The following is a 23,156-nucleotide window of genomic DNA, read 5'->3' as shown; positions in this document are numbered from 1 at the left end:
ATTTTGAAAGTGAGAGCTAGAGAATCAGGCTTAAACCCTTCATACCTGTCATCTATACATCTATTTCTGTCATCTATACACCAATTAAAAAGGCATAACCCAATCCCTTAGGAGAGAGCTTTTCAACTCTTATTAACAGAATATGAGAGTCCTCAGCAGAAATTGAGGGGGGGGGGGGGAGGGGGAACAGAGATCCTGGATTAGTCAGATACACTAGACTTAAATTAGTCAATTCATGACAAATAAGTGCATTTCATATTTTTCTAAAGGTTTCTTTTGTTTCCCATTACAAAAGAACCAGATATACAAATGCATTTTAGACTTTGGAATGATATAATTTACTCTTGCTCGATGTAATATTTACAGTTAAAACAAATTTGGTTAATTTTGTATGTTCTTCTATGCACCACAACTGAGACCCTCAGAGGCTGCAATCCTTTCTTCTTCAGGTTCCACAAAGAAACAGAAAGAAATAGCACAGATATTTTTTGTACGCACAAGTGTTTCTCCAGCTTTTCTGTTGTCCTTATAGAGTACAGCTCCCTACAGAGGAGAGAGAAATATTTGGTACTAAACTCTTCTGACTTAATTGAAAAGTCTGTTAACCCCTTCAGTAGCCACACACAGACACCTCAGTACTTCTAAAGCTCTCCAACTCTGCAAAGTCTGAAGAGTAGTATGCGTGTAAAGAATTCCACTTATCTTTTGAAATCAAAATGGCCAGCCTAATTCACCTCACAAAACAAAACAATTTGAAAAGCTGGAGAAAGTGACAATTTTCTAGATAAGAGAACCTTCATTCACTCTGTAATCCTGCAACTGAGTAACAAGTAGAGATCTCCTGTGATGTAGAGATGCCACCAAAACCTGCATTCAAAACCTCTTGCTGGAATGTTTGTTTCTCAAAAATGTACAGGCCCTTTTTATAAAAGTATATAATACATATATACGTCTTGCAATGAATCCTGCACTGCTTCCCAAGTGGCCCTGTATTACCAGTAATGTTCAAAACCTGAGGAGGTTGCAGGGAAGGAACAGTTCAAGCAATTTTTATTGTGCTACAGTCAAAGATCACCTACCTTTTTGTTTACTTCACTTCTGCATCTTCTAGAAAGCATTTAAAAGCCACCATGAACTTTTTGTGTTTGCCCTTTGGATAGTTTTTCAAAATCTCTGGCATGAACATCACTGCATTTTAACAGGCATTATATTATGCATGTTTGGAAAGGTACTAACAAATCTTTAGATGTTACTTGCACGTTTTTCACTTTGTACCATCCCTCACTATTTTCTTACACATCAGTGGCACAGTGCAACTTGTCAATTTGTGAGAGGGAAATCTTCTCTGAAAAAATATGATGGCAGTATGTCTCATGTGCCGCTTTGCTTCTGTTGCTTTTTGACAGACCTTACAGGAAATTTAAGAATTTCAGCTACTTTTACTAAGATTGAACATCCCTTTGCATTGTGAAGAATCTGAGTTGAAATCTGAAATAAATGCTCCTGAGGAGTGGCACCCACCAAGATCCCATGCAGCAAGAAAACTCTGCAAAATATACAAAATACTACAGTGTGCTGATAAGTTACGTTGATTCTATTTTTTTTTTCTATTATTTTCAGCCTTAACTTAGAATAAAATCACTATAACACACACATTGTTGAGTTCATGGATTTTTTTACATGTAATATTTTCCAACTTGCCATTCTACAACTGATCTGACTGAAGCCGAGAAATCTGAACTGAATCAGAGAGATTTGCTGAGGCTGGTGCTTCCAAGTATGAGCAACCATACTTATTTTCAGAGGTAATTTAGAGTCTGGAATTTTTATTCTTTCATAATGCCAGCTAAAGCTGCATTTCTTGTATATTAATGTCATAAGAATTGGCCAGATAAAACCAAACACTGTCAGAAATATCCAACGATCAGCCAGAAATAACCAATAGGAATAAACTGGGCTAGGAAAAAGGAGTTATAGTCTACATTACAGTCTATCCCTTAAAGGAAAGCTCAAGCAGTTCTCTAGAACTTGTTTGTGGAGAAGGATACTATAGTTTAGCAATACAAAAAGCATTCACATCAAGAAAAACTACTAAAAATTCTGCTTTTCATTATCACATCAAATGTAAAATCACTTATCCACAGTTTTGAACTCTTTTTTTTTTTTGTTGTAACGTAAATTACGTATTCAGTTTCAGATAAGAAAACAGCATCTGCTGATTCATAGCAGCTTCTAACTTTCCCATAAAGTTAGATTACACAGAAATGAATATTCGAAGAGCAGAAAGTCACCCAAAGAGAGAGGTGAAATGTATGTGAACTGGCACGTCTATTTCATGTATCAACCTAGACTAGGGACTTGACACAGAAGTAAGGGTTAGAAATTCCCTAGGTATGATCTTGGCATGGTCAAATACCTTTAGCAGGTACATTTCATTTTAAAAAGTGATTTGAGCTTTGGAACTAGTTCTGCTCAAATTCTAAGGAGTTTTAGTATTATAGTGCTAGCTAAGTTTATTGAAAGAAGGAGGAAAGGAGACTAACAATACCCAACCCCATTTGTTAAATTCACAACTGCTTTTTATATGTGGAAACCAATTCTTAAAGAATTTTGATGGTACATAACATCACAACCTGCCAATTTATTTTTTATGGCATTTTGTCTGTGAAGAATCAGAACCAACTTCAAACAAGCCTTACTGACCTTAAGGCTCTGCTGACAAGGTTTGAGTAACACCTTACATGCATTATGATTGCTTATTCTCTCTTCTGACATAATAAAACCCTTCACAATAAATTTTAATAATGTATTTTCAGGCATGCATTGATGGGGGTCAAGAGATCCTATGCAAAAAGAAAGAAATAAAATAGTGTTACAGAAATTCTTAAGGTTGTCCTGCAATATAAACAACAAAATGTTGATTTCCTCTGATGCTCTTGAAAAAGAAGTATGTTTTATGCTTAAAAAATTGTGACTCGAATGTGACTCATAGGCACAAGCAATAACTGTGCATGGGGCTCCCCTGAATGCTGACCTTCTTTTAAAAGGTTAATCCTCCCAATAATCAGTCAATGAAATAAATGTTCCAACTACAGGATTTCAGTGAACTCCCAATATAATGCTGTTATCTGGTATTTAAAGATATAATTTGCCTCTAAGGAAGTAGTTGTTACTAGCGAAGACTACAAAGAAAAGTTTTACTTCCTGGAATACAAAAAAAATGCTTTTCTGAATAGTTACATATTTTTTCAAGATTAAGATAAGGTAGAACAGTACATTTTTTTAATGCCATTAAGTGAACTATCACAAAGAAAATTATTTTAAAAATTTTTTTAAGTTATTGTTTTCAGAGGTTTGTCTTACACTCAGTTACTGCTATTCTAAATCAAGGTCCCTGTGTCTTTCTAACGCAACTGAGATAGGCAAGGTACTACTTTCTTCTGTGCTTCACAGGTATCTAGACTGTCTCCCCCTCTCATCAGAGGATGCAATTTGTATTCCATGATGTGTGGAACTCAAAAAGCCAAGCATACAGAAGAGTGTGATTCTGGCTCAACATTTGATCCATCAGTGCCAAATTAAGATGAAAAATATATTAAAAAGAAAATACTGGAAAGTCAAGAAAAACAAGTGGAAATTGTCTTCATCTTTCATTTGTACACATTTACTCTCTTTTCCTTTCTTCGATCAGATAATTAGGATTAGAAAAGACTTTGGGAATAAACTCAAATTTCATGTTTCATTTAGAACTACCAAGCCTTTTTACAAGTGTCTTGACAAGACCACATTTCAGATTGCACCCATTAGAGAGCATGTTAGCTGTTATAAACTACATAATTTGTTTTTTAAACTCCTTCTAGTAGTCTGAGTGGATTTCATCTCCAAACATTCCTCTTCTCTGTTTCAGGAAACAAAGTTTTGGCACCCCTTTTCACTGAAATGGCTTCTCAGAAATGCAAAAGTCTCTTCTCTTAGGGCAGCTGGCTGCTTCTCTATTTGACCAATTAACAACTGTTTGCTTTCAGCTTCTGGTGCCCAACACTACAGCAAAACTGGTCCAACATCTGGCTGCACCTGGAAGGGGGAATTATGCTTGCTCCCCTCCTCTGCCCTTTGCAAGAGCTGGCTCTCACAAGGCTTGCCGCTGAGCCACAGCTTGGTACTAAAGAGACATAACATTTTTGAAAAAGAAAGTAGCTTCTTGCTGGTTCCTTTCCTGCACCAGGTCACAGAGGGATGGGGTGAACATAAATTGTTTACCTGTAACATGAAACTGCAATTTCTGAGTACATCTCTCTGGTCTTTTGTGATGACCGAGCCCAGTACATCATAACCCTCTTGTCATAAAACATAGTGTCAGAAGCAAAACCTCTGTGGGCTTTTACTTACTCAACTGTTTTGTGGCCTGGCAGTATGGAAAATTTGTTGTGATTTCAAGCTTTTTTTCCAGGTATCACCAGGCATAGCCATGACCTGCAGCCACATTTTCTGCCTCCAGCAACAGCAGAGGAGCTACAGCCGCCTGGCACAGTCATTCGGGCAGCCAGAGACGTAGGATGCAAAAATGCTGCTATGATCTATAAGTTTCATGAGAAAATATGCCCTTAAAGTAAACAAAATAATGAATATCAGCTGACAAATAAAGTTAAGTCACTGATTTGGGATTGCTTAAGTATATCCCTGCTCAGGAAAGCTTTTAGGCAGGTGCTTAATTTCCATATGAAGCTAAATCCCACTTATTAGTTCTTTATACTCTTACATAAAGCTCCCAAAGCCAAACTTCCTCTTGTGTGTCAACAGCACGAGAGGCTCTGCAAGGCTCCCATGACTATTCCAGGCTTAAAGTAAACGTTTTCTGATTACCACCAACACTACCTGTTGCAACCCCCCCTGTGAGTGCTCCACTTAACAACTGTATCCTTCAAAGTGGCTTAGCTCACCTCAATACTCTCAGACTACACAATGAAGAATTGAAAAAGACTGGATTTTAAGGAGAAAAAAGAAGTTTTAAAAGGGCCAGTAATCACAGAAGCTAAAGGCACACTGACAGTCAAACAGAATAAGTATTAAAACACCACAGCAGACATCCTTTCAAAAAAGAACATGAAAGGTTATGGTATTCTGATATGATTAGTGTTTTAATAAAATTCTCCCTAGTTTCAAAATCTGTCCTTGTAACTGCTCTCTTTTGCTCAGATAATTTTCCGCAAATTGATATTTAGTCAAAATTACTTGGTAGTGTACAATATAAAGAGTCTAAGTAATGGGGAACCAGGCTAAAATATAAATAATTTCCCCAACTAAGAGAAAGACGAGAATGACCTTCATAATTCACTTCAGGCTTCACCTCCAGAGTGCCATGGCTCATTTCCTCATTATCAGAATTAGATTTTAAAACGCTACTGTCTTCCATAAAGTACACTTCGTCTCTGACTATATACACAGAGAGAGAGAAGAGTATGTTCAAAATTATTTGCATCACATAAATACCCAATTGCCTCAAATACAGATCAATGTACTTAGTAAGAACACAGCCTGTGCCCAAAGAGCTAACAGATTACAGCAGCAAAAAAATCTTGTAAATGAAACAAAAAGTATTTGACAAGGGAAGGAAGAAGAGCAAGGAAGGCTTAAAGGGAATAATTAATTACTTATGCAATTAATTAAAATAATTAAAATTAATTAATTGCATTGACTTTTAGACAAACACAGATACAGATGCATAGAGCAAATATGGATCTGTACACAATCGGATACATATTTGTACCTAAACTGTCAGGTGAAACAAAGACTTGGTGACTTACACTTAATTCAGAGAATTTAGTGAGGAAAAGCAAAAGCCCAGATTAACGCTGTTTTATGAGAAGGCACGAGAGGACTCCATAGAGCAGAAAACAATTGAATGCAGCAGTTTATTGCTTGGTAGTTACCACAACCTGTTGCAAGGTTGCAGGCTGAAATGTGTATTCCCCTGTCTGGGAATATACATTTCTGGTTGGACAGTGATGATTGACTGCTGCAGTGATTTTAGTGGACATTGCTTCACAAAAAGATGGGGAGGAAATCCAGATAGGGTGTCCATTACTTAAGGAGATTACTTTGGGGGACTGACAGCCTAGGGTGCTAGCTAAATAATTGGCATCTAGGAAGATGAAGCTTCTCTCATTTATTTTGTCTTTATTCTTCTGTTTGTTAAAATACCCCAAAAGCCTTCTGGCACAGTGGCTTTAAACATTTAAATGCACTACTGATACTATTTAATCACATCATAATTTGCATAGCTCTTTTAAAAGTAAACCACTAGCAGTGTGTCAGAGTACATTAACACAACAGACTGAAGCACTGTGTTTAATGTATGAAAATGTATATTGGGCACTTGTGAACTGCAAGTGGGAATATGCATATTGCAAAATCAGAAATGATCCAGTCTGGATTTAAAGTGCAAGTACTGCACAATATCAGCCTATGCAGCTACCCCTATATTAATGTGATAAAAGTCACTCTACACCCACCATCAAAGGGCATCCCACTTGTCCAGTTATTTATTCATTTATTTCATTCACCTTTTTAAAAGAGCTAAAGAGGTTAACAGCCTGCCTCCGTGTCACATGCTTTTTAACCAAAAGCCTGGGAAGAAAATTGTTTCAAGCCTTTTAAAATCCATGTCTGTCATCTGAAAGTGGAAGCTCTGATAGAAATGTCAAAATCTGCCATAACCTGGCAACGTTGAGCCAAACTTTGGCAACAGCAAATGGCATCCAGTGTTAGGAAAATCACTCTTGCTGTTTTAAAGTCATGAGAAAGCAGAAGGAAAAAAAGGCTGCAAAAAGGTAGTGGGGTAGGTAACAAACTCTGAAACACTAGTCTTTGGTTTCATGTGTGGTCCCTACATAAATACCTTCAGCCGTATCATTGCATCTGAATGCTGTGATGCGGCCGAGTAGAACATTGGGATGCTGCTGGGTTTCCTGGTCACCTAAAGAAAAGTGGTTTCCATAGGAACACTAATATTCTTTCGTTAAACCACAACAAAGACATGCAGCAGCCATAAAGTGTATGTTTGGTGGGTTTTAGATACTCTGTGAGACGACATGGATAACAGTAACTAAAAGATGGCAGGTTCTTGTCCTAGCCTGCACTGTAGAAAGCCTCTTTTCCCCTGCTTTGGCCCAGTGATTTGGAAAGCATATTCCAGAAAAGGCTCTTCAATTGCACTAATATCTGTAGTTTAAATTTTTTAGATTCGCCTTTTAAGTAATACTAAGGACTGCTGAGGTTTGCACCTTTTTTTCTCAAATCATCTATCTCACATTGCTTAAACTACTTGGAGAAATCCATTCTTGATGGACTGTTTTTTTGGTTTTGGTTTTTTTTCTTTTTTTTTTTATTTATTTATTTATTTATTTAGATTTAGGGGAATCTTTTGGAGATGAAAATAAAGGATCTTTTTCTTTTTATCTTCAAGTACCTGAAAGTCTAGCGCAGCTTACAGCTGCCAGACTTTTGCTTTCAAACTGGAAACAAAGGTAATGGAAGTTGTCTTGCAACTGGAGAAAACATTACTACAGAAAAAATTAGGAACTAGAAAACATTAGAGCCCAAAATTCAAAGACTGGACAGTGGTAGAAGCCTTGCAATTACTGTAACTGCTGTAACAGTATGAGGCCTTACTCAAAATGAAACTGATCCCCTTTTATAGTTCCCAGTATGTTCTGGGTATATTACGTCCAGGCAAAGGAAGGTCACAATAGCTTTGAAATTGTTGCTAAAAATGTGTTAAATATGCATCCTGCTCCTCCTAAACTAAGCCTCTATTACACATCCCTTTTCTAGTTCAGTCAATGTTCAATCTTTCCCTCTCCCTGATCTTCTCCCATGCAACCACTGTCTTCCCAACTGTCATGATGTTATCACCAGTGTTGTAAAACGTTTTTTCTTAAGCTGCCAACGCTTGGACTCCCGTTGTGCATTTATGCAAATTGGAGATCTGATTGATTTTGTGGGGTTAGCAGGACTAAAATGAGAACAAAGCCTGTGTAAGAGTACAGGCTTCTCACCCAGTACTTTGAGAACAGGGCACAGTGCCACCAATGCTGCTACATTATGTGGATGCACAGAGGATAGGTAATTCAAAAGAGGGTTTTTGCCATATTTTCTGAAGTACTGATGATACAATCAATTTGCAATTGCAAACATTTCCAACAGTTTCTGATTTTACAATGGAATTTTATATTACTATTGAAATGCTTCTCCTCCTTTTCTCCCTTAACATTTTATAGTTCAAATCCTGCTGAAAATTATTTTTTCCTCCTCAGTACTAGCAATATCATTTCACATCAAAATCCACTTTATTGGGAAATAAGAAAGCAAGCCTGAAATGAAATAGAAGGGCAGTGAAGAAGTGCAAGCCTGTAAAGGTTTCATCTCAAACCTAACATGTACTGGTTAATAAACAGCACAAGAAAGAATGAGAAATTTGAAGAAATAACTGACACAAAGTGAAAGAAAGCTTAGCAGTCCATGAAATCTGTGGATTTGAACAGGTCTCTACAGCAATCAGAGAAACAGGAAAGGACAATCTTATTACATTCATCTAGTCCCAAAGGCCAAAGCAGATGTATCCATCAGGCCATAATTTCTGACCATAAAACTTTGCTTGAATAAAATCCTGCATGTGACCTTCATACATATTGCTGCCCTACAAACCTCTGCTATTCTACAGCTGAATCCCATTTAGTTATGACTCACTGCCTTATTTACTTCACTGATCACAATAAGCTTTCAAAAGCCATTATGAAGGCTTGGGTTGGTGTCTGTAAGCATACTCTGGTGACTAACCTGAATGACAAAAAGGTTGGTTTAAAAAAAATAAAAATACTCCCCCATATATATATGGTTACAATAGGAAAACCTGTTAAACAAAGTGGACTTCAAACAGCATCAGTCAAATCTACTTGTCATGCGCTATAGGTAGCCTATAGAAGGAAAACTCTGGATTACTAGAAATATTATTTAAGATAGGTAAAACATGATATTAAAAGAAAAAAAAAAAAAGGAGGCAGCAGAAAGGAGCAGGATAAAAAAATATCAGCAGCAGATAAAGAGAAAATGTTTGCCATGAGGCTTAAAATATTGCCAGTGAATCTCCAAAGACCCTACACATCTTTGGACATGGGTCCTACTGAGCTCCAGCAACCCTCCACATGCTGCAGATGCCACAAGCACTGCAAACACCTGCAGAGTTTGCTCTGTAACTCTTGGTGTGCAAGTGGAAATGGCAGCATGGGAGCGATAGAAACTGTGCTGCCCAAGGAGGCATATCAGCATGAGCAAAAGTATTACCTCTGGTTCAAGCTATCAAAGCCCCCCTCCACCTATTTGCCTTAGGATAAGAATTATAGCAGACAATAAAACCTGCATCAATGGAAAACACCTTTCCCCAAATATAAGTAAATCAGTATTGCAATTATATGCAAGGCTTTGTGGAAAATGTTTAGATGACAAGGAGGGTTTAGAGAATCATTAGCAGTGATTTGAAACAGATATTTAGTGGTCTGTCTACCAAGGTAACTCAGCAGAGAATCCCACAAAAATGCACAAGCTTTTGCATATTTCACATTAGCCATTCAGCAATTGTATGATCATATTATTAATAAATTAAGGTTTGGAGGAAATAGCAGGCTTTCAACCACAAAATTTAGGCTTTAATTATTAGTGTATTGAAGTAACCACAGGAATAATGAAAGAGAAAGAGAACACAATGATATTCTGACAAACAAAAAAGAAGCGATGTCATAATTTCGACCAAATTTCCCAGTGAAAGAAAAAAACCCCAAACTGTCCATTAAAAAGAAATACAGAAACATGACTCTCTTCAAAAATAATTACACTTTACATATATTGTCGAACTCTAACCTGTTTGAAGGCATATCCCACACTATTTGAAGTCTCACAAGAAAGGAAGTAAAGTTTACGCTAATGTATATTATTGCCACCGGTCTGGCTCTGGCATCAAAATTCATTGTTTCTTGGGGCTAAAATACTGACTTGCTACCATGCAAAAACTGACCATCCCTACCTCCGTCATTCTCTATACAAAGAAAACTTCGGTTCCTGCTTTCCCTTTGTAGCATCTTATGTGGCCACAGCAAAAAAAGCTAGCCACAATATTCTTCCTCTCTCTGTATCACACAGGCTCACAAATATTTTGAGACATCACATACAAGAGTATTATAAGTATTGTGAAGTATTTTGTATTGAAGAAAGAAGGAAGAGACAAAGGAACATGCTGCGTTGGAAACTTTCACAGGTGCGTGTCACTGTGACACATCTCAGCAACTGGGCTGCACCTCACTGGTCTTTACCCTGACCTACCAGCCAGCCTTGCCCTGGGCTTGCCTCCCACCTCATGGGGAACCTGAACCTCATCACATCCTGGCAGGTGTCCATGCCACTCCACAAGGCTGACATTCAAGCATGAGCTGCACAATAAAGCATCAGGCTTGCTGTTGGCCCTCTCTGACAGAACACATACTGAAGGGGAGAAAAGTCTCCCTAACTTGAGGAAACTAAATTTCACCTTCTATTACCATGCACATTCCTATAAATTGTCCCTCAGGGCATTTCCAGTGATATTATGGGGCATGTCATTCACAGCTCTTCTAGGATAAAACCACTCAGCTTTGCAATACTGTCTTAGTGCACCAATCAGAACTGTTAATGAGATGCCCTAAGATACAAATGGAAGACATTTCAGGGCACAATAATAATTTATAAAAACAGATTTAGAGGGAAGAACAACAAGTACTGCACAGCAGCCAATCCTCTCAAATTAATTATCTTTAAATTCCAAAATCAATATTAAGTATCTGAGTTCCTGTTTACATTGTTTGGGAGTTACTTACTAATTTTGCTAATAAAATGAAATAAAAAGACACAAATAGTACATGCTGTCTGTTAGTGGATCATTATGAAAAATAAATTTGTAAATACATCCTCTGTACCTTATGTCTTGTTTTATCAGATCTTTGCTTATGACTTCTTGGTTTTTGAAATTCAAAATCCTAGGCAAGTTTTTTAAGAACCTATTCACTAAAAGGGACATATTTTAGACAAATGTGGACCAATTTTAAGTTGTTATTATTATGGATTTAATACTTCAAATTAACATTTACCAAATATTGAAAGCTCTTTTTTTAAAGGCTATTCTGTAGTTTAGATGAGATGAAAAGTATCAAAAAAAAAAAAAAAAAGGCAACAAAACAACCAGATATTGTGAACTAAACCAAAGCAAACTTTAAGCAGCTTACATTAAAAACAAATAAATAAATAGCAGAATATAATAAAGAAATAATCTGGTTTTTGCACATTAGGCTCTACCTCGATAGAAGAGACAAAGATACCTCAGACTCATATTAATGTTGTTATGCTTTCAAGAAAATGATCATGCTGGCATGGAAATGTTAAGTTTTGGCATTTTGAATGCCACACACTCAAGAACATGAGATTTAGCCTCATTCCAGTACTTGTTTTACAAATGGAATGCAGAAATGGTTTGAGTCTTTAAATTATCTTTTTTTCTGTTGTTTAGTATAGTGCATTTTAGCGAAGTGTTTTCCCAAGGGATAAACCATGAAATATGTGGCAACAGTTACAGAGGTCCCCTTCCCTGCTATTAACACTTGTAAGAAATCCAATTAAAAACCAGGGGCAAGGGACATGAAGATGCGGAGGAAAGAAGAAAGGGAGAAAACTGTAATTGAAACATTACAGTGCAGCTTATGCCTATATTCAGTTAAAACAAATTAAAAGAAAACACATTAACTGTGGTAATACAGTTCAACAAGCAAAAATTCACAAATATATGCATGCAAAAGATACAACCTTTGCTCTTCACTCAAATCATGCCAAACAAAACACAGGGCACTTAAACAATGGCAATTATGAGGCTTTGCTAGCCATGTAGCTATATTTTTTACTGGCAAATACTTTCTTGAGCTCATCAGTATCACGACAGATCTTTTTCCCCCAACACATGGTAATAACATTTATGTCAAATCTACTTGATTCACATTTCAAATATTGACTATACTAAGATGTTTTCCAAAAAATTACAAATACAATTTTTGCAAAAAATAAGTAATTGACTATTGAAATATTGGGTCATTAATTCATTTGGAATGTTCTACTTCACCAGATACTCCTACTTTCTTTAAGTTAGAATAATTAAGTTGCTTAAAACATCGTTCTGTGAAGTAATTTGCAACTGCTGTACCACAGTGATCAAGGAAATTAATTGATAAATTTCAGTGTTAATTACAGAGCATCAGCTAACATTATCCATCCTGGATGAACTGAAAAAAAGCTTAAATACTAACAGTGCAGAAAGTATCTAAAAAAGATTGACCCCTTTTGGGTTCTAAAAGTATCCAATAGCTTCAGTTTTTATGTTGGTCTTTTAAGATTCTTTGATTATGACTGGAATACTTTCAAAATTCCTACTTTTTCTACCTCACCCTTACCAAGCCCAGACTGTAATGCTTCTCATTACACAAGTCTATCCACCTGTAAAAATTAACAAAACAAACAAAAATTTCTAAATTCTCAAAAATTAAGAATGTCACTGCTAAAAAATAGTCATATAAGCATTAAAGTCCTTTTCATTAACAATGCCTTGCTAATAGTCCATTGGAGCCACAGGTACTAACCTCTGACTTCACGAGTATCAGAGCAACTGTGCATGTTTGCTGATTCAATCTCAAGCTCCACATTAAGAGTCAATACAGAGCCAACAAGGATATAGAAAGTCATCAAAATTTTGTTTTCTTATCAAGAAAAGCTTAATAATATACCTACAATAAACATAATCTGTCTCAGACATAAATTAGTGTGCCAGAACAATAAAGAAAGAATGTTTAGAAAATAAATTTCAATCCATATTTCTAAAGACTTCATACAGCTGTCTTTCCAGAAAACTCCTCAGTCACACCAGCGATTTACTAATCCAGCTCAGAAGGATTTCAGATATTGAGTCCTGTTATCATCCTACCGCTATCCAAAAGCCCGGAGCAACATCCTCATCTCTTGACCAATAATTGGGGAATGACAAAGGATGGACTGAGTACAAAATCATATTGGACACAGGTTGCTTTTTGAGTCTCTAATCCCTCTTACAAAACAGCTAACTTTTTCAGGTGTATGTGCTGAAAATGTTATCCACACAACAACCTATATTTTCCAACTAGGTGCTGCTAGATATATGAAATTAAACTGAAAGCTAGTATATGATGTCGTAATTTAAGGACTATTAGTTTGACAATAACTTCAAAGCAGCCTGCAAAAGAAGGAAGATGTAGGCAAACTGTGCCTGACTTCTCTGCCATTTTTTCAAGAGCCTTTGCTTACAAAACGGATAAAATCTAAGTTTATAGCTTGAAGTCACTATACCAAAACAAACCACAACAGCTAAATCCAAAATTATATGCAATATTTTATATTCTATGTATAAAGAAGCCAAATTACAAATTACATTTCTCATAAAGCTAGGTAGCATTTTGCATGTCTCTGCAGAAACAACAGCAGGAAATCTCTTTAGATGTCCTACCTTCTTGAACTGCCTGAAATGGATTGTTGCCATCCACAAATGTCACTGAACATGTGATTTTCTCCGTTTGTAAGATTTCATCATTTTGGTTGAGATCAGCAACTGCCATTCGAAAAACTTCCTCATCTTTTTTGGCAGATTCATCAAAAATTGCTCCTGGGGGAAGAGAGAAAAAAAAAAAAAAAGGGAACAAAAAAAATCACATTGCACCTTTCACCTGCAGTATTCCAATGCATTAATCATAAGCACTTAAGACATTTTACACTATAACATCATCCCTTCCCTCACTCCTGAAGAGCAGTTTTCTCAACACAGAGCTTCACAATATACAGTATTTCTACATTTTTACATAAATTAAAATATAAATGGAAGAGATGTGTAGATTCCAGCTAGAAATATTGGGGAAATCTAGTTAAACACAAAACAAGTTATCTGTGTAGGAACATGGCTAAGAAATGAGAACTAATTACCCTTCCAACGGTGCCATTTAATATACTGAACGACTGCAACGGGCTAGGATATGTATTTAATATCATGCCAAGTGACAATTAAAAAATACAAAGTTCAAATGAGTTGAGAATAAGCCTAAAATGGTAGCAACACTGGTGAAATGAGTTAGAACTGACAATCATGATCATAAGCAGCCTTCCAGTATCTGAAGTGGGCCTACAAGGATGCCAGAGAGGGACTCTTCACCAGGGACTGTAGCAATAGGACAAGGGGGAATGAGTTCAAACTTAAACAGGGGAAGTTTAGGTCAGATATAAGGAAGAAGTTCTTTACTGTGTGTGTGGTGAGGCACTGGAACGGGTTGCCCAGAGAAGTGGTAAATGCTCCATCCCTGGCAGTGCTCAAGGCTAGGTTGGACAGAGCCTTGGGTGACATGGTCTAGTGCGAGGCATCCCTGCAGAGGGGTTGGAACTGGATGATCCTGGGGTCCTTTCCAACCCATTCTATGATTCTATGAATAGACTGGTCGGCAGCTGACATAAATTATTTCACATCCAATTCTTGTTGGATTTGTAAAACAACTGCTTTAGCTAACTGTCTGATTCTTGAAGTGAGAACATTAAGTTTAAGCAGTTAATTAAAATAGTTTCTGCCTTTATGTATGTGTCAGAAAGTGACTGTTCTGCCTTTCCCCAAAAACATGCAAGCAGAGCATCAGAAACTGGAAACCATTAAACTCAGGAGGAGCTGGCACAGTGATTCTGTTCAACCCTCACACATACAATTCTTCAGGTGTACTGAGAAAGAACTCCAAAGCTAATCCAGAAGTTTTAGACTTTTTTGCTCTCTTGAAACTATAGTGCTCTTTCAGCATCACTAATTTCCTATTATTTTACATCTGCTTCTTCTATGAACTATTTATGCAGAAATGGCTCAAATTACACTGTTATAGTCCTATGAAGAATGCTATATTGTTTCAAACCTTCAAATCAGAGCTATTAGATTTTCAAGCACCTTTCAAGCTTTCATTTCCAGGCAGCAGATTAAAAAGACAGAAGGGATGCTTCAAAACCACACTTTTGAAAACTGTATTTAATAATTACAAAATTTCTCCAATTTTCAGGTTTATTTATTCTTGAGTGTCTGCTGCCAACACAAAGTCAACTAAGCCAGTGCACGTGGTGAGGAGGCCAAAGATAATAGAAAATGCTGATCACTGATGATTTCAAGAAAATACCTGCAATCAGTGTTGAAAAGAACTGAAAAAGATTCATTTATAGGAAATGTCTACTTTAAGAGAAATGAATAAACTTCATGCGCAGTATTTACTGGGTTTTTCCCACTGACCTCCAACACTCATTTCCCTGCCAGCACCACTCATCCTACATGAGCATCATCTCCTCCTACAATCTGACCGCTCCGACTCTAGCATTTTCCCTCCTGAAGCTGCTGCCATCTGGAACAGCTGTTCTTTACCTCTCCACTTCATTCACCTGTCATCTCTGTGCAAATCTCAGCTGAAAACGTTCATTTTCTCTCTTGCCCCCATTTCTGTTTTCCCTGTTTTATTTAGCTCCATAACGCAAAGCTGCAAATGGCTGAGAATACTGCTGGTATGCAAACATGCAAGGTGCTGCCAACCATGCCTTCTCCACAAAGATGACTATTTCCGCACCCATGTAGCATTTAAGGGTACAAAAGACTTTGTCCAATTATATATCTTAAAATATATTTGCTTCTAAACTCACGGAACTGTTCAAACCAAACCCACACATGCTCATGACAATAGAACACAGCAAACATCATAAATAAGCATCTGAAGAAAGAATTTTACATGGCTCCTAAGTAACAAGGTTAAAATTAAGAAGGGGGGGGGGAGCGGATAATAATGATAGTAATTAGTCAAATTCTATCCCTGTGGAGTAGTTCTGTAACAAATGCCACACTGTAAGGAAGTGAAATGCACAGGTTTCATGCACACACACAGGACAGCTGCTGGCTGTGTTGCAGAACAGCATGGCAAAACAAAGACCTTCCAGCCAACACCGCGGAATACAGCTTCTTATTCTACAGCTGGGAAATGTTATATTCAGCCTGGCTTTGTCCCCAAAATAATCCAGGTCATTTATTGAGTAGAGGATATAGAAAAGTCCAAGGTATGTACTGTTTCTTTTGCATGGTCTATCACAAAAAACTTCTTTAGCCACACAGCCCTTCCACTGGGCAGCAGAGAACTGCTCCCAAGACAGAGCATTTGCCAGTCCAGCACCTAGTTTCTCAATAGATGAATCTCCTGAGAATCTTTCTTGTTTCTTTCGCACGCAGATATCCCTAATAAATTCTTATGCTTTTGATTCCATTTCTCAGCCTTGCACGGGCCCTACCTCTGTCAGCATTTGCATGCATGAGGAAGCCGGTTAGATGAAACTGTGCAGCCTTCACAAACAATTCTATTTCTCACTAGAAGCATTGTTCCACTTTTGCTCTTACGACTGCTTCTTTAATTTACGGTTCCATGTATTAGACGCAAATTTCAACATTTCTCCTCTAGCCAATACTACATCACACACTTCAAACAAGCTATCTCATAGAAACAATGCACTATCCATGCTGCAAAAAAAGTTGTAACCATAGTTCTCTCCTGAGCATCCTAGCAGCAATTAGATTGCCTTCCTTCAGAAACTAAGGCCTTATTCATTAGAGTATCTAACTTAGCTACACAAAAAGCCTTTTAAGATATAATAAAGATTACAATGTTCCTTTCAGGAGATGGCAGTGCACAGCAGCACATACATTATACTTCAGACAGCGATAAGAGAAATTTTTTTCATAATTGATTCTCAGAGTTTAATTTCAGTTGTTAAATAAAATTAGAAAAATAAATAAAAACAAACAAACAACACAAAACCAAAACACAAACCACAAAAACCCTGAATAATTTTGAAATTGTTCCTATTCTCATATACACATTTTTAGGTCCCTGTGTTTTAATTCAATTATATTCCATGTGTCTAGATATTACTCTATGTTACACAGGTTGGGGGGTATTATTTTTGTTTGTTTCCTAAAAGATAAGCCATTTCAATTAAAAGGTTAAAGGTGTTGTTTAGATAATGCTAACACTCCTAGAATATTTTCCTTTTCCTGTGGTTTCAGGAATCATCCTCTGGTTGAATGGAGTGAATTTTCTGATGTGAAACTGTTCTATTGAAATTTTTACAGCTAGCCCAAAATTCAGCTGTTAAATATTTTCACATGAGGTATGATTTTCTTCTCTTTCTGAGGCCCGAAATCACACCGAGGTGTTGACGCTTATTCTTTCAATCATAGTCTTTTAACCAAGTTAAACAGACAAGTCAAATGAACAAATACAGGGTATCACACTTTACAATTACTCCCACAGTGAGAGTTCGTACTCTCTCTTTTCCTCATGCTCAGCTGCAAAATGAGAGAAATGGAATGACTGCAAACTTATTTGCAGTATGTGTCCAAATACTTTTGGCTGTAAGAAAATGAAAACTTTTGGCTGTAAGAAAAATTGTTACAGAAAGTAATGAACAGATGAGGAGAAAAAGCAAATTATTCCTACAGATACTGTAAGACACTCGCTTTCTAGAAAATGATGCAACAGAACTATTTACAAAGGGGAAAAGTCTTCAAAATCATACAAAATAGATACTGTTCATTTCCACCCTCACTGCTCACCTCAGCTGAAACAGGCCTCACACTAAACATGTCATTTCTAACTATACTCAACGATTATTCCCATGATTGTGTCAGGAGCTGACATGCTGACACAGCAACTACTTTGCACCAGCTTCCCCCTTCTGTTTTATTAGCATGTCATTACTTTCAGCTTTATTTCAAAATCTGGATGAGGACAGCACAAATGTAATTCTCTACAGGCTTTTTAAAAACCGTCAGTACATCAATAATGTCCTCTAGCTTAGCAGAGAATTCTTTGTGTTTAACTATCTCATTTGCATTTGACCATGTCAACCAGAAATCTGTCAATTTAAATGGATACAGACCAAATCATACAAGTGCTCGATATGTCCACCAGTACCAATGACCTTATCAGAAAGGCTTTTCACAAAGATCACTTGTCCTACTGACCCATACATACAAAAATATAATCCAAATTAGACATTTTCAGCTACGTCTAGAGTAATTTGCAGTCTCGTGAAACTGTCCCAGAAAACGTGAAAATGGGAAATGCGTCATGACTAGAAGGATGAAGTGTGAAGAGATTTGAACCAATGTTCATCTTTCTATTGAGTGAGAAAGGACAAAGTCCACAACTTGCAGTGTTTTCAAGTATTATAATTTGATTATCTATGAAAGTATGACATTTCTGGACCCCAGTGCCCCATATTAGTCTCAGGAAATTAAGTACCTTGTTTCAAAGAGGAGAGGGAGAGTATGTGGATTAAATGTTATTGTGAACTGAGGTCACAGTTCAATTTCAGTACATAAGTTTGAGTTTCACTTTGTAACATTTTATTCACATACCTCACCAACAGAAATAAGATACTCTTTGCCTAGTAATTTACTGGTCCACAATTCCAGGAACATTTGGAGAGAAAAGGAAGAAAATGGGGAAGTGTAAAACACAGTAACTTTTTGAGCAACTATGTGATGTTCTTGACAGCTGATAATTCTATGAAAATTCTTTGTCCCCCTGATACTGCCAGCCTGTTCTAGTGTCTGAATCCAATTCCACTGTATTTTCACAAATGCTATTATTGCATTATTGTTCTGAATAAGAAACTTAATGCACCTGCTGGGAGAAGGATGGCCACACAGTTAACACTCAGAACTGGAAGCTGGCGGGGGTTCAGTCCTCATGGCAAACCTGATTTGAGACATCCTTCAGGGCTGTGAGCACATAACCACAGGTCTAGCTCCCCAGTATGAAATAAGGTCAGGAGACATTAATTTCTGGGGCTTAAATCAACGAGACTGATATTTGAGATCCTTAGATACACTGTAGAATAAAATCCCATGTTATTTCTAGGCCATATGAGTGTCTAGAAAGCAGTTAAAGCCAGCAAATGCCTGGCTATACCGCATACTATCGGATCTGGCTGAATGAATATACACGTACAGCTTTAGAAGGCAAATTATATTATAATAGAATTATTGTCAACAAGAACAAGAGGGAGTTGACACATTTGAGAGTCTGGCTCATGTAGGAATTTAGAAGGTCATATACAGAGACCACCTCTTGCACAAGCAACTCCCATTATGGTATTCAGCATGCATTAGTACAGCTAGGCTCTAAATTTCTCTTGTGACGCATTCAGAGCTGCTGTTAAGTTTCTCTATTGGCAGTTGATACACAATCACATCCTGATTTTTTCAATGAAGGGAAAACATCAGCATGCTTCTCCTTTCTAAGTTGAATAAGTTTTAAAAACCCTTTAGAATGGGCACAGTAAGCTTGATTTTGTCACTGCAGCACAAAGTGAGTGAAAATCCTGTCTCCTCTGTATTAGGAGGGAGCTTCCAGCAGATGTGTCTTCAGCTATGTCATATGTCACACTGTGAGTGCCAGGTATGGCACAGGGCTCGGGAGTTGAGCCCCCCAGCCCTTGCAGACCATGGCCAGCGCACACAGGGCCAATATGGTGTAGCTCAGGGCAAAGCCAGTCCCTTGCATCTAAAGTCATCAGACTTATGTTTTGCTCCCTAGAGACTCCCTATTCTGCAGCACAAGGATCTCAGCACCAGTGTGCATCTTGGCCAAGCTGAATTTTTTTAAAACATTACTTGTTTGTTCATTTTAATTTTTCAAGGCCTTCACAGCTCCCATGATGACAAGGAAAGAGACAGCGGGATAGGCTGAGGAGCACCTGTGCCAGCTCCTTCTGCAGAGAAAGTAATGTTCCCCTGCCCACCAAATGGTAAAGGCAAGATTTCCAGCCCTCTTATCATCCTCGTGGCCCTCCTCTGGACTTGCTCCAACAGCTCCATGTCCTTCTTATGTTGGGCACACCAGAACTGCACACAGTACTCCAAGTGGGGCCTCATGAGAGCAGAGTAGAGGGGCAGGATCACCTCCTACTACAGGCCTATTGTAATTTTTTTTTTTTTTTTTCCCAGTAGTCTTTTGTAAAGGTCTGCTTCTGGTAGAGAAGAACTAGTGTTTTTCCAGGCCACATAGTGAACAATGACAGTTTCCCCAAGATCAGTGACGGTGGTTGACAACACATTACCTATGCCTGCATATTAGTTGCTGCCATTTCCAAAACACATTCTTTAATCAACCATAACTGCATCTATTTTAAATCTAAACAAAAATTTAGCAAAATTAGTAAATACACAGTCCACACTTAATAAGTGTGACTGCAATCAGAATACATTAAAAAAACCCACCCCAAAATACAAAAAAATCTACATTATTTCCCAGGGAAGCCATCCTCCCTGCAAATCTTGCCATCTTGTTCTGCACTCTGGTGGACGTATACAAACAGATTGTACATTACTGGTATTTAAGGAATAGAAGTAGCTACCCTTTTAGTTGGACACAAGAATTAAATCAAAGATTAAAAAGCTGGACTGGAGAATGTAAGTTTTCCACCATGTTTTCCCATTCACACCCAAGTTCAACAAATGTATTGTATGCACTTGTAGATATATGAATATACCTCTCTCAAGTCACACCTTAAAGTGAGACTCTTTGCTGAGCTTAATATAGTGCTGCCAGCTTTCTATGGCACCACTTGCTCTAACCAATGCAGAAGGTATCTCTGCTCACTCTGGAAGCTACACCATAAAAATACACAATTTCTGTTCCTTTTTTTAAGCAATTAACTCCCTGTTCTCAGTGTAGCTATATGGCTGGAACATCATATAAACGATACAGCAATTCCTTCCTTTTTTTTTTTTTTCTAACTTTAAATATTTGAAACAAAGAGATGAATGAGAAATTTTACAGCTTTTTCAATCTGGCAAACTACTAGAAGCAAAGTCTGTTTCAAATAAAATGAAAGTAAGAAAAGTGCTGTTCTCACCTAAACACAGAAAAGTCTCTCCATTTTTCTGCTGAAGCATGGTGGTTTTTTAATGTCCCAATCTCACAGTAAATCAATGAGTAAAACTCTGCTTGTTTCTGGTCTATTACTTGTTTCAAATGCTTCGACTACAGGAGAGTAATCCACCTCATTACACATTTTCTCTCCTCTGCCTCCCACCCCCCCCCCCCTTTTTTTTTCTCTCTAGAATATACTACCCAGTTTTGGAAGCATTAAGGTGGCTTGAGAAGTTGACAAAGAAAATAAAGACTCAGCTTTTTATGAGCTTTTCTGAACAGATTTACATACAGTGAGAGCCAATATTTCAGGTATTTTATGTCAAATCTATTAATTAAAAAGAAATATAGAATTTCTAGGAAAGCTGAAACACAAGCCTGAAGGTATGGAATCAATTGTCTTTGCATTGCCTTTATAAAAGTTAATTTAAATAAGTTCAGAAGTAGTCTAGGGTCAATTCATTTGGCCACAACAGGTGCTGGAGAGACATGAAACTCTTAGGAAATTTTGAGAATCACTGCTCTCACAGCAGCACCAAAATAATTGGAATTATATTTTCTTTTTCTGCTTAATCCTTTACAGCATTATGGATACACATCAGTGTCACTGGGAATTGCGTTCACGTTTGGAAGGAACAGTCTAAGGTCTCACCCTCCTTATTTACACTGTTCATCCATTTGTATGTGCAAACACGAACACTTTCCGATCACCATTGATTTATTTTAAGCTCATCCTGATGGACATTTCTAATTGTTCTCAAGTTCTAAACCATCATTTTACACTTACATTTAATATAATATAGTACAATTTGTCAAAAGCATCTGGCTAAATCTTGTTAATCTCATTTTAAATACAGCTGTCATTTGCTAGTCTTTTTTTGTGAAGTGTTATTGTTGCCTCAAGATTACAAGGAGTAGGAGGGCAAGGGCAGAGGAAGGCAAAACATTGGGCTCCTACTAAAAACTACACATTCAAGTGCCTTTTTATTCTATGCAACATATCAAAAGCATCTTAAAAAGGCTTTTCTAGAAAAAACTCCTAGTAAATAATAAAGTCCCTTCTCAATTGTTCTACATTGTCATTAACTTACGTGATCTTTCAGCAAAAAAGTGTAAAAACTATTATATCAAAGGAATAAAAATTGACATACATCTTGCATTTTTATAGACAACTAATTGATTGCACAAATTGCAGAGCCACAAAGAATTTGTTCCTGAAAATTGAAAAGTACTGCACAAACACCTGTTGTGGCACTGGAGACTGCTATCTTCTTCTGTAGATGCAGCAGGGCACAATATTATCATCATATAAACAATACATTTTATACACAATGTACCTTTCACAGGATAAGAATTAAGATATCCTCTGTGCACTGTTCCACTATAAACTTGATGTGGTGATTAACTACAGTGATAATAACTTCACATTCATTATGCAACAAATGAGCTGATAATAATGAGAAGTTTTCATGTTTTCTATCATATCCATAACTATCAAGTTGGGGTCTAGCTGTGAAAAGCATCTGCTTTGGTACATATTATTGCTACATTAATATCACATACAGAAAGCTAGTGTGATTATCATAAATTTGCAGAATAGTATCTGCATTCTTACAAAAAATATTAAAAATAAACCTTACAACATACATTCAGAGATGCTGTTTTAGAATCAGAGCAAACACTGATGCCATATACTATTTTATCCTTTTTATTAGCCCCAGCCTGTGAATTCAAGAATACCCCCCCAAGTAATGTCAACAAGGATGACTGCATCCTAAAAGCCCCCTAAATTGTTGTTAAGCATTTGTCATTGCTCATTGTTGCTGCTCTCACTCTCATTGCCCTGCCTCTACATCAATTCTGCACTGTAGTTTTTGAAAGACAAACTAATGCTTTAATTAATCAAATGATGCAGACTGCTAGGTAGAGATGGAGGAAGACTGCTGGCAAACCATTTCTTTATGACAAAGAGCAGCTGCAGCACCTTGCTCCACTAGCAGCTGAACTTTGTGGAGAACAAGATTACCAACATGCTAGAGATGTTAACATACAAACATATGCCTACATACA

At 37.2% G+C, this 23,156-nt stretch overlaps 1 protein-coding gene across 5 annotated transcripts in view; it reads right to left on the bottom strand.

The window, feature by feature from the left end:
* The window catches only part of GRID2 (glutamate ionotropic receptor delta type subunit 2), a 744,842-nt gene that overhangs the window by 569,778 nt on the left and 151,908 nt on the right, over window positions 1–23,156 (bottom strand). For all 5 annotated transcript variants that reach the window (XR_003992319.2, XR_003992318.2, XM_030492665.2 and 2 more), the window contains exon 2: window positions 13,604–13,759. Coding sequence is in view for 3 of the 5 variants with exons in the window: in XM_030492665.2 (XP_030348525.1) it covers window positions 13,604–13,759 (156 nt within the window). In the remaining 2 variants the exon portion in view is untranslated. The remainder of the gene's footprint in view (window positions 1–13,603; window positions 13,760–23,156) is intronic.

This window comes from Strigops habroptila, chromosome 7 (assembly GCF_004027225.2).
Source record: "Strigops habroptila isolate Jane chromosome 7, bStrHab1.2.pri, whole genome shotgun sequence".
Taxonomy (NCBI): domain Eukaryota; kingdom Metazoa; phylum Chordata; class Aves; order Psittaciformes; family Psittacidae; genus Strigops; species Strigops habroptila.
This window is presented reverse-complemented; position numbering and strand designations above follow the sequence as displayed.